This window comes from Notechis scutatus, chromosome 6 (genome assembly GCF_049901735.1).
Source record: "Notechis scutatus isolate UNSWTSFEM ecotype Mainland chromosome 6, rNotScu1.2, whole genome shotgun sequence".
NCBI classification, from domain to species: domain Eukaryota; kingdom Metazoa; phylum Chordata; class Lepidosauria; order Squamata; family Elapidae; genus Notechis; species Notechis scutatus.
In genome coordinates this window covers 23,139,266-23,151,267 of record NC_142014.1, presented here as the reverse complement: position 1 = coordinate 23,151,267, position 12,002 = coordinate 23,139,266, and the positions used below count along the sequence as shown (strand labels likewise).

Below are 12,002 nucleotides of genomic sequence, written 5' to 3'. Positions count from 1 at the left end.
GGAAAACAATCAGAAGCATGTGTTAATTTATTTCCTTGGGCTATTCCTTTGGATCATTCTGAATTCCCAAACCATCTTCTACTATCCCAGATAGTCTTCCGCTGCTTTGATTTAAAATGGCCATTATGTGTTATTCAGGAAGCCCTGTAGCAGTTCAGTTCCTAGCTCTGGGCTAGTGACCAATCTGATTTTCATCAGTACAAAGACTGAATGACAGAGGTTAGTGGTGAAGTCCTTTCTGGGGAGATATTTAGCTTCCTCAAAATCTGTCCAGAACGAGGACTTCAGACAGTAATTATGATCTGACCAACTCATCCAAACACATTGAGCTAAGCAGAAAAAAAACCACAAGAAGGTTTACAATGCAGAAACGAGAAAACCCAAGCACATTTTTGGTCACTAGGTCCTTCACAATCCATGCTCTACCCTGTTTGGAAGGTCAACACAGTGGTGGAAAGTTCTCCACTTCACAATCAGCTACTACAGAGAACCAAGACACCACTACACGATGCCCTATATCAGAGGTGTCCAAACTTGGCAACTTTAAGACTTGTGGACTTCAACTCCCAGAATTCCTCAGCTGAGGAATAGCTGAGGAATTCTGGGAGTTGAAGTCCACAAGTCTTAAAGTTGCCATGTTTGGGGACTCCTGTCCTATAGAATGTTCAGAAACATTGGATACCCAGAGAGTAGAAATGTTTGCAAGGGGGAGGGGCTGCAGAGGAGATGGGAGATATAGGGACAAGAAATTCAAGATGGTGGCTGTGACTATCTGATTGACACCTGGCCCCTTTTAATGTACTTCCTGCCTGTGAGGTATGTAAAAGAAAAGAAAAGCTTCAACTCACAGCTTCTCATTTAGGCTTTTGATCCCCTGTCCTACTAATATCCCCCCCAGATGTTTATATCTTTTGTGGGATGAGATTCCTAGAAATGCTATGCAGTTGGGGTATTTCCTTACTGAAATCTTGAACTTTTTCCTCCTGGTTCCTATCTTTCCTTTCTTTATCCACAGCTTCTTATTTTAGGAGACATTTTTAGGATTGCGACTTTTTTTGCACTTTTTATATGATATATGAAAAAGTGAACTGAAAGTTCTTTTTTAATCAGTCACTTGTAAGCATTTCTCTGTGTTAAAACTTTCCTGTTTATCTCAATAAATACTGCAGTTTTGTTCAGTTAGTCTTTCTTTGATATGAACATTGCCTGTCCTTATTATACCTTTCTGGAATGTTTCTAATTCAATTTGATTTCTATCTCCCTCTTCAATTTGGAATAGCAATAGCATTTAGCACTCAGACTTATACACCGCTTCACAGTGCTTTACAGCCCTCTGTTCTGACCTAGGCTTCCTTAGAAAGCATAAAGCACAATCTTACTCCTCGCAAAGCCTCGGCTTATTTCCACGGCTGTGAATTAACGTTCATTCACAAATAGTCTTTCTGGGGAACGTTTATAAACACCCACCATATCGCACTTGGAATCCTGCCAGAGAACTAATTGCCAAACGCAGGGCAAGACCAAACTTGACACAGAGTCAAACACAACTTTTCAAAACTTGAATCGACCAGACAACCTAACTGCTTCCTGCAAAAGGTCACGTCCTGTTCGCTCTTTTATGCCCTATGGGAGGGGCCAATCATCTTGAAGGTGTGGCCTTACTCCTGAGTCGACCTTGTTTTCTCAGTTGTTCTTGTCTTCTGGTAGTTCTGCGCATGCGCAGGCTGGAAACCAGTTCCAGAAACTTCCCTGCCTCACTGTTGTCTAAGTCTGAAGGCAACTGGTGACTGCCAGCCTGCCCTGGCCCCATCCCTGCCTCCGATGCAGAGCCCTCATCCGAGCCCTCCTCAGCCTCCAAAGCTAGCCCAGGTTCCTTCCCAACTTCCTCACTACTGTCTGACTCTGCTGCCAGCTCTGTCAGCTGCCAGCAGGCCACAACTCCCCCTTTAAGCAGTTTGTAAACTTTGTAATCAGTCTATTGTCCCCAACAATCTGGGTCCCCATCTTACCTACCTCAGAAGGATGGAAGGCTCAGTCAACCTTCAGCCAGTGAGTATCAAATTTAAGAACTTAAAAAGTATCATCATAATCTAGCTTACTGACATAAAGCACATGATGATGATCTTGATCTGGATGATAATAATAATTTCAACAATAAAAAATTCTTGTCACTCTCTCAGCACATTGGGAAAAATTCTGACCCGGGTCCTGAGGAATTCCTGCCCCTTAGAGCGGTGTTTCTTCACCTTGGCCACTTTCAGATATGTGGACTTCAACTCCCAGAATTCTCCAGCCAGCACTTTTACGTCCACACATCTTAAAGTGGCCAAGGTTGAGAAACGCTGACATAAGAGCATGTGGAAGGGTGGTCAGAATTACAACCCAACAGAACTCCAACAGAGGTTGCCCAGTTGCCAAGTTCTAGAATCCCCACAGTCATTCCATCTTCAGCAGTTAAGGCTGTTTGATCCAAACCTAGCCAGATGCATTTCTTCTTCATGTTCAGGGTTTGCTTCCCATGGGCGGTCATCATGCCCCTTTCCTTTTACCTGCCTCCATCACTGGTGATATCTAACCACACCTATGGGCAGGAAGAAGGCAAACCTCACACCTCGTCTGCATGGAACACTAACTGTGAGAATGGTTCATTCAGAGTTGTAGAGCTTCTTTCGAGAACTTGGAAGTTTCTCCAGCATCATTGGGTTTGGAGATCCATTCTGAGGCATAGCATGCTTCTGTGCCCAGGACATGTGGCGCTGGAACTAGTCTTTGAAGAACGGGACTTCCATCCTTCTCCAACCTCCATTCATATCACAATCCAGGGTGTCTCCTGTTCCTGCAGTGTGCCTAGTCATCTTCACCAACATCTGAGAATTAAGTTGCATCGCCAAGATGTCTCTCTGTTCCTGCTCTGGCCATCCACATTCCCCAAACATGACTGGAAACAAATGTGGCTAAGCTGCTGGGCATGCCTTGATAAAGCAAGATGGTGCCATCATTGCATTTATAGATGGGGTGGCCCTCCAGCCCTTTTCCTTCCCACCAGCCATCATCCATATTCTTCACCATTCAACCACTACTGTGATGGTCGGCTGCCTCACAGGTGCTCCTCTCATTTCAGGCATTGTCAAATGGTGCACTACACCCACCAAGGACTATGCTTTCCTTCCTTCCATGTCAAGCAAGGCCCTTTGGTCAGTTTGGACATGCAGGTGGAACCCATCATATTACATCTTTACAGTGCCCATTCCACATTACTCCGCATCCCTCATAGGACTATCCGTCTATTCTGGAATGTCTCCTCAGCCAAGTCCCAACGAAAGACCTACAGCCTGGTGGATGCTCACAGCAGATGGTTCTGGTCTACCACATACAATCCATATGCTTTACGGAACAATTATTCCATTGCTCCTAGTCCACCATCTTTCGGAAACAAAATTGTGGCTCATTTCTCTTTGGTTCTTGAAGAGGCAGAATCTGGGGATTTGAGTGGGGCATTAGATTTCTCAGGTGCCATATTAAGTCTTAGGACTAGGAATCAGCCTCTGGCTTATCTTACTGTCAACTCATGGAAAAACAAGGCAGGCATCTATTTTTTTACTGACAGACGGGGTTTCTCCTATCTTATCAAAGGCTCTTCTAGTGACTTGGACATTCCTTCCAGTGCTTACTACCTTTTTTACCAACAGCAAAGTCTCTCTTACTTGATCACCATTGAATTTGTCCACCAGTGCTGGTACAGGCTCAGCCTCCATCTGTATCTTAACAGAAAAGGAGTCCGTTTGAAGTCTTATTCAGAGAAAGATGTAGAAATTCACATTTTCAACAGTGGCCCTTCATTTGTGCCAAGTTCGGTCTATATTGCTTGGTTTATTCCACTGCAGAACCCATTACTCCAGCACAAGTGGACCTTCCATCTACAATGTTTGGGTGTAGAGAAGGGAGATCTTCTCTGGAATGCTACTTACAGTTACAGAGATCGTGTCAAAAACGCTGCCCGTTTTATATCTGATCTTCCTTTTAACCCTGCTTTATATGCAGGCTTCATAGCGCAAGTCAATTGCACACAAATCGGCCAAATACGTATCATTTTAGAAACCAACGTCAGTACTTATACTTCAAAGATCCTGAAGTCCACAGTGGATTGCCTTCAAAGACTTTGTTTCCTTCAAAAAGTAAAAATCCGGGAGTCTCATTATACTAATCCTCGATTAAGCTATAGTAAAAAGGTCTCATTCAACCTCTCAGCTCATGTTGAGGTGAATTGTCCAGAACCAAAGCAAACACATATAATTTGGAGAATCTATAAAGTTCCAGATATGAAGACTGGTCCCGACTGGTCAAAACCTTTGAACCCTCCTGGAGTTGGGAAAAAAGATATTTTAATCTTAAACATTCCTGCTGATAGCCTAGATGAAGGCTTGTATTTATTTAATTTGACCATATCATTAATCACAATGGACACTTTAGAGAAAGTAAAGGACTCTGATTCTGTGTTTGTCAGGATTAGGTCCAACAGACTTTGGGCGGTCATTGCTGGAGGTGATTTGCAGATGGTTGGATTTTCTGACCGATGGATTCTGAATGGATCTGCCTCTTCTGATCCAGATGCCTCGCAACCTTTTGAAGGCCTCACCTTCACTTGGTACTGCTCCAGACGAAAAGCAGACTATACTTCCATGACTTTGAGCAAGACTGGGAAGTGTCATCCAGATCAGGCAGACTTGAAATGGACTGCTTCTTCAGAACCAGTGCAAACTGTTCTACCTAGAACACTTCAAGAAAATGCCACGTATTATTTTCTTCTGGTGGTTCATAAAGGAGAGAGACAGGGTCAGGCTGGGCAACGGGTCCAGGTGCAGCCTGACGCTTGGCTAGCACTGAACGTCACCTGCATTGAGAACTGTGGAAGGTCCGTGATTCCCACAGAAAGATTTTGCCTTTTTGGCAAATGCCTAAATTGTCAAAGGTTTAATAGGCCTCGGTTTCACTGGTCACTTTTTTCAGGAAACTCCTCTGAGCTCCAGTTTGACTGGGCCTCCAGAACTTCAACAGGGAGAACTAATCCATACCTCTGTATGAAACCATTGAGTTTGATGCATATGGCAGAAGACTTTAGACTTGTATTAAAAGTGAGCCTGGAGGGACGTGAACCATTGCGCTATAACTATCAATTTGTTGTAAATATACCTCCAGCACTTGGAAAGTGCCGCCTTAACCCTCCCACAGGAATAGCTTTTCTAACAAAATTCTCTGTGCACTGTAGTGGTTTTAGAGATCAACATTTGCCTCTTACCTATAAGGTCAAAGTGGCATTAGATTCAATGGAAATGTCTACTAAAAGAAACAGTACCTTGGGCACCATTGTCTATTTTGGTGATCAATCCAAAAGTCCGCCATCTTTTTTACCCGTTGGTGTACCTTCTAAGCAATATCTCTTGAACTTATATGTCCAAGTATATGACGATCTTGGTGCTTATTCCCAAATTACACTACTCACCACAGTGCACAGCCCACTGAAAGCCAAGGAACCAGAGGCTGTGTTAAAGGAATTGCATAGCTTAACCGGTGGAACATCGGCTCCCATCCCATATTTTCTCAACAGTGGAAATTATTTTAGTGCAGGATATTTTGTCCACATGGTGGCTTCTGCTTTAAATGACCTAGAAGGGCTTCCAGGGCTTCACTCCTCAAAGACCAAACTGCGTGAAATTCTTTTAAACCATTTGGCTGGGATTCCAACAACAAATATAATGGAGGCAAGTCACGTGATCTCAAGTATTTTGCAGATAACCCAAGAAATTGGGGAAATCAACAGGAAATCACAGCTTCTTGTAGTCCAAAAGCTCAAGAACATGACTGATGGGTTGAGAAGACATAACAGAGAAAATGGAGGTTCTAAGGAAATCTATGATCTTGGAACTGCTATTCTTGCGGGGTTATCCAATATTCTGAAAGCTTCTCTGTTAAAAAACCCACAAAGCCACAGACTCATGGCTGAGGAAATCATGTCTGTCACTGACATGTTAGTAGACCTCCTTTTAGAAGGCAAAGTCCCAGGAGAACATGCAACCATCGTAGGAGCTGATGACTGGACCATCACGTTAAAGAAAGAAGAAAAGTGGGATATTTCTGAACCTTTTGCTAAGAGAAGAGACTGCCAAAACTGTTTCTATCCCAAAATGAAGCAGGTGGAATATGACCAGTTGCCTGATGATGCAGTAATATCTACGGTACTTTATGACTTTGACAAGAATCCATTTTTCTGGTTGCCCTCTTCAGACGACATAAGCACCAGGGTGGCAGGGTTCAAAATGGCAGGAATTAAATCTAATGGTGATGTGATTGAAATTGTGCCTGATGTGGCTGAAATGATCCTGACCAGAAATGAGGAAAAGACAGCTGTATTTGAGATGACGGTGGAACGCAACCAAAACTTTCCTGGAGCTTCTGGAGGATTCAGTTTCGAAGTCTGTAGAAACTCCAAAGACATCTTAATCCAGATAGTGACAAAACTAAAACTCACTTTCCAGGTTTTTATATATGTAGGTCTCAAGCTTAGTCATCCTCCCTTAGCTATTTTTAATGTTTCCTACAATAAGCCAGCGATCTCAAAGACTAAGAATTCCACAGGGAATGATTGTCTATTTCAGATGCCTTACATTTTTTGCCTTTCGCAGACGTTACTCAAATCCATATTCCGAGGTAGCAAATCTGAAAAACAAAACATTTCCATTGTTCTCCAATCTGACCACTTTCTGGGGGACCACAACTCGCAGAGACTTGGCCTCGCGCTGTTTACAGCGGACTGCTTGTATCTGGATGATGCCCAAACACTTTGGAGACAAGATAAGTGTCATCTCGGACCTCAGACTACATGGCGAAAGCTACACTGCATCTGTGCAGGCAAAAGACGCACTGCAAGGACTGTTGACCAACCAACAAGAGGAACCTCCATGGGAAATGTCACATTTTTAGCAGGGAAGGTAACCATCCATCCGAATCCAGCAGAGATGAGGAAGATCCAGTTGGCTCAAATCCAGAAAAACCCAGTGATAATCTTGACTGTCGTTTTCATTTTTCTTATATATATCTTCTTGGCTATTTGGGCAATGAGAAAAGATAAGGTTGATGTAGAAAGCCGAGCCCACACCATTGTCTTGCCTGACAACGATCCCTTTGATAAAGTTTGCTACTTGGTTACCATCTATACAGGCAGCCGCATTGGGGCAGGAACAACAGCCACTGTTTTCATCCAATTGATCGGGGACCAAGCAGTCAGTGACGTCCATTGCTTGAGCCATCCTGAACATGTGCCTTTCCTCCGTGGGTCCATCAATACCTTCCTCCTGACCACTAAGAATGACCTGGGAGATATTTATTGCCTTCAAGCTTGGCATGATAATGGCGGCTCTTCCCCTAGCTGGTTCCTGAGTAGAGTCAAGGTGGAAAATATGTACACCAAACAGTCTTGGATGTTCATATGCCAAAAATGGCTTGCTCTGGATAAGGACAATGGCCTGATTGAGAGGGTGTTTATTGTGGTCCAGCCACTGGCCACTTTAAACAAAATGGATTTTTTCCTCATCAGCTTTGCCAAGGACCTTGCAGACAACCACTTATGGTTCTCCCCTTTTGCCCACGTGTGCACTGGTTCTTTCAACAGACTTCAGAGGCTGTCTTGTTGTTTAGCCACTCTCTTCTGCATCCTGCTAATCAACATGTTGTTCTTCAAGATTGACGTGGATCAGCAGATGTATCCAGGACAACTGCAGTATCTGAGGTTTCTAATCATCGGCATTCAGAGTGCTTTCATTTCGATCCCTTTGCAGATGATTATAACCGTTCTGTTCAAATATTCGCAGAAGGAGCCCTCTGATGAGAAGGCCACTGAAACACAGCAAAAAGTATGTTCCAATTTAACAACTGGAAATCTGAGGAACTGGAAAGAACTCTTGCGGAAATGTTACCTTCTAGAAACTGCTTCGAAATCCCCAGGGCCTGGTTTTCCAGACAGCAGCTTTGCTGCTGCTTCCAATCCCCAAAACCTGACAGAACCTAAAAACATTAGGTGGCGGCAGACAGCAAAAACCCGATACAACTGCACGATTCCAGAGGGGGATGCCAATATAATTTCAACAGAGGAAGAGGCTTCGCAAGTTGGCTATACCAACATCAATTTTAACAATAATTCCATGGAGAAGGAGGCAGACCACCAAACAAGGCCACTGAATACTCCCAGCATGCTTTTCTTCAAAAGGCCCCAGATCGTATCTTGGTGGAACAAGTATGCTTCATGGATTCTGGTCTTGGTTATTTCTGCCTCATCCTCTTTTTCTATCATATTATATGGAACATCTCAGGACTACAAAACCTCTTTAGAGTGGTTGGCGGCCTCGGCCATCTCGCTCCTTGTCAGTATGGTCTTCCTTCAAACCCTGAACATCCTTTTTTTTTCAGCCTTAAAATCGCTTCATCCCAATTCCTGCAAAAACATTCCATGGTCAATCAAAGAAAGTTTCCTAGAGATTAAACTGAATGAACCACGTATGAATGCTGACGACATGCGAGAACTGCATTACGATCTTGTAAGAATGAGAGGCAGCAAGCAATACCAGCCTTTGGAAGAAGACGAGATCACCATTTTTAAGAAAAGGGAGAAGATCCGACATCAAGCCTTTGTTTTCCTGAAGGACGTCCTATGCCACTTTGTCTTTTTAATCCTTATTTTGAACATTGCCTACTCCATGGAAAATACCACGAGTTTTTACTACAATCAAGATATGAACTCAAAATTGTCGAAGGAGCTTTTTGAAGTTGGTAAAATAAAGGAGATTTATCTCTGGTTGAGAGAAGTCTTTTTGCAATTGATTCACAACCCCCTGAAGCCAACCTTTCTCCCAGACACCTGGTCCAAAATCCTGGGTTTACCCAAAATGCGGCAGATAAGAGCACAGCATAGTGAAAAAGAATGCTTCTATCCGCACAGTTTTGTAAATAAATTTGTGATTAGTAAAAGCCATTGTCTTCACAAATATGGTGTTGATGAAGAAGATCATAAGAACTATCTCGGGTCATGGAAAAACCCAGTTAACGAATCTGTGGTGAATCATTTGGGCAATTTCACAGGCTTCACTTATCACAAAGTCCGAGACCCCTGGAGATACAATTCCTACGGAGAGCGAAATGAGTACAAAGCAGGAGGATATACATTCAATTTTTATCCCAAGGAGACTCTCTCTGAATCAGTGAAAAGAATGGCATCTTTGGAAGAAAACAGCTGGCTCGATGAAAATACTTGGGCACTAATCGTCGAGATGACAACTTTTAACTTTGATACGAACTTATTTTGCAGCATATCGGTGATCTTTGAAGTTTCTCACTTAGGCCCTATTAACACAACTTTGTGGATCCACTCCTATAAACTCCCCATTTTCAAGCAGCTGGACCGAAGGGAAAAGTTTGTTTTCATCCTGGTGGGCTACATGCTAGTTTTTTACATCATCGACGAGTTTTGCGTAGTGGAGCAACAGAGGCTCAGCTACCTAAAAAGTGTTTCTAATTTAATTAATTTTGGCATCAAGGCAGTGTGTTGTTTTTTCCTCCTGCAACTTGCATTCAAGTTCAAACTGGCTTCTAGCCTAATTGAGCTCTATCTTCATCAACCGAACCAATACATCCCTTTCCATAAAGTTTCTTTTGTCGATAAAACTTTGAGGATCACTCTAGGGTTTTTGGCCTTTCTGATCATCCTGAAAACTCTCAGGTACTCTCGTTTCTTTTACGACGTGCGCCTGGCCCAGAGGTCCATTTTGGCCGCCCTGCCGGGTATCTGCTCCATGGCTTTAGTGGTGGCAGTCTACTTCTTCGTCTACATGGCCTTTGGCTACCTTGTCTTTGGCCAATACGAATGGAACTACAATACGATGACCCATTCAGCACAGACCATCTTCTCCTACTGTGTTTCAGCCTTTAAAGACACGGCCTTCAGATCCAACCGTGCTCTGGGAGGGCTTTTCCTGGCCTCCTTCATGATGGTGATGATTTGCGTTTTGATCAATTTATTCCAAGCAGTGATTATGTCGGCCTATGAGGACATGAAGCAGCCAGTTTACGAAGAGCCTTCCGATGAAGCCGAGGTGGTTAATTTTCTCTTCCATAAAATCCGCCAAATATGGGCTCTCATCACCTTCAGGAAGGTATCAACGACAGATACGGAACTTTTTAATCGGGTCCTTTTTGGGCTTCCTGAGCGCAAAAACATGCATCATCTTGGACTCAAAGCCCGGAAAATAAATGGGAAGAAAATGGTGTATCTTGTCATTTGAGTGCTGTTTCCCCCCCCACCCCAAAAAAAAAAAAAGGAAAAAAGAAGTGACGACAAACGAGTTGCTCAAAGCAGGACTCAAATTTCTAAAATCCTTTTTTCCTAAAATCTCCTCAGCCTAGACTCTCTTATTCACAGCACAATTTTCTGGAATAATTATTCTTTAATTATTGGCAACCGTGCATACAGCCAATCGTGAGGAAAAACACGAATATACCTTACCCTGATTTCTTCCATTTTCATGCCTGCTGGACTTTATCATCTTGGCTATGGAGAAACAAAGACTTTTATGTAATTATTTTAAAACCTCTGTATTTATTTCAGAGCGCACTTTTTTTTAAATGCAAGCTCCTTTCTTTATTCCTCACGGAAGCCAGTGGCTGAACTGTCTCAAGCATCTTTGTTAGACAGGAAGAATCGAAGTCAAATTAAAGCAAGAAATATTAATCTTTTTTTTTAAAGGTTTCAGAGGGAATCTCACAAACATTAGAGCACCTTAAACTGCCAAAGAATGATCACCTTCAAGATTAAATAATATTTTAAGTCTTTTTTGGATTGTCCTGTTTTCATCTTTAACGTTTTCAAAGCTGCTACACTATGTTCTGCCTTAGGAATTAGCACAATAAAGTATTGGCATCCATTAGGGGTGTCTACAAGGATAATAAATGATAAATAATCCGAGTGCGCAAGTGTGTGTGTGTGCACAGGTGTGTACAGATAATACCCTTTCATTTAGCGACCATTTGAACTTACAATGGCACTGAAAAAATGACGTATGACCGTTTTCACACTTATGACCATGTGTGTTTTGTGTGTGTGTGTGTGTGTGTGTGTGTGTGTATTAAAAATGTCCTTTTCTCACATGCTGACACATCCCTACAAATCTTCTTGCCAGCACAGTGGACATAGCTCGCCACACCCCACTTCATCAATTCTTTTCCAAGTTCGCCGGGCTCACTCAATCCTGTCCTGGGATTACCTGGTGGTCATCCATCCGAGGTAACCTCTGCAGGTTCAGCCCTGCCCCGGGCTAATGCTGCTTCCTCGGGGAGTCTCAGCAGGTGGACAAGTGGCCCTTGGCTGGGTAGGCAGAGTCTTGCCTTATCCCCTGAATTCATGGAGAAACCAAAATGATTGATTTGCACGGGATTTCCTTCCAGCAAGTCTATTTAATTGGGCATCATCATCACACTGGACAACCACCTGTCTGAAATGGTATGGGGTCTCCTGCTTGAGCAAGGGGTTGGACTAGAAGACCTCCAAGATGACTGCATCTGTTAAAATCCATCTGTTAAAATACTGAAGTTTGCTGATGACACAACAGTGATTGGTCTCATTCGAGACAACGATGAATCTGCATACAGACAGGAGGTTATACAACTTGCCTCGTTTTGTAACCGGAACAATCTGGATCTGAACACACTCAAAACCGTAGCAATGGTGGTAGACTTCAGAAGAAACCCTTCCATACTACCACCTCTTACAATACTAGACAACACAGTATCAACAGTAGACAAATTTCTTCAAATTTCTAGGTTCTACTATATCACATGACCTAAAATGGACACCTAACATCAAAAACATCATCAAAAAAGCACAACAAAGAATGTTCTTTCTGCGCCAACTCAGAAAGCTCAAACTGCCCAAGGAGCTGCTGATCCAGTTCGACAGAGTC

At 43.0% G+C, this 12,002-nt stretch overlaps 1 protein-coding gene across 1 annotated transcript; it reads left to right on the top strand.

Annotated features, from left to right (window-relative positions):
• Positions 1–4,457: 4,457 nt before the first annotated feature.
• On the top strand, positions 4,458–10,328 carry PKDREJ (polycystin family receptor for egg jelly). The gene is made up of 2 exons (XM_087969096.1): positions 4,458–4,932; positions 5,404–10,328. Exons 1-2 carry the CDS (start codon positions 4,458–4,460, stop codon positions 10,326–10,328), a joined length of 5,400 nt encoding a protein of 1,799 aa, XP_087825222.1.
• The last annotated feature ends 1,674 nt before the right edge of the window (positions 10,329–12,002 follow it).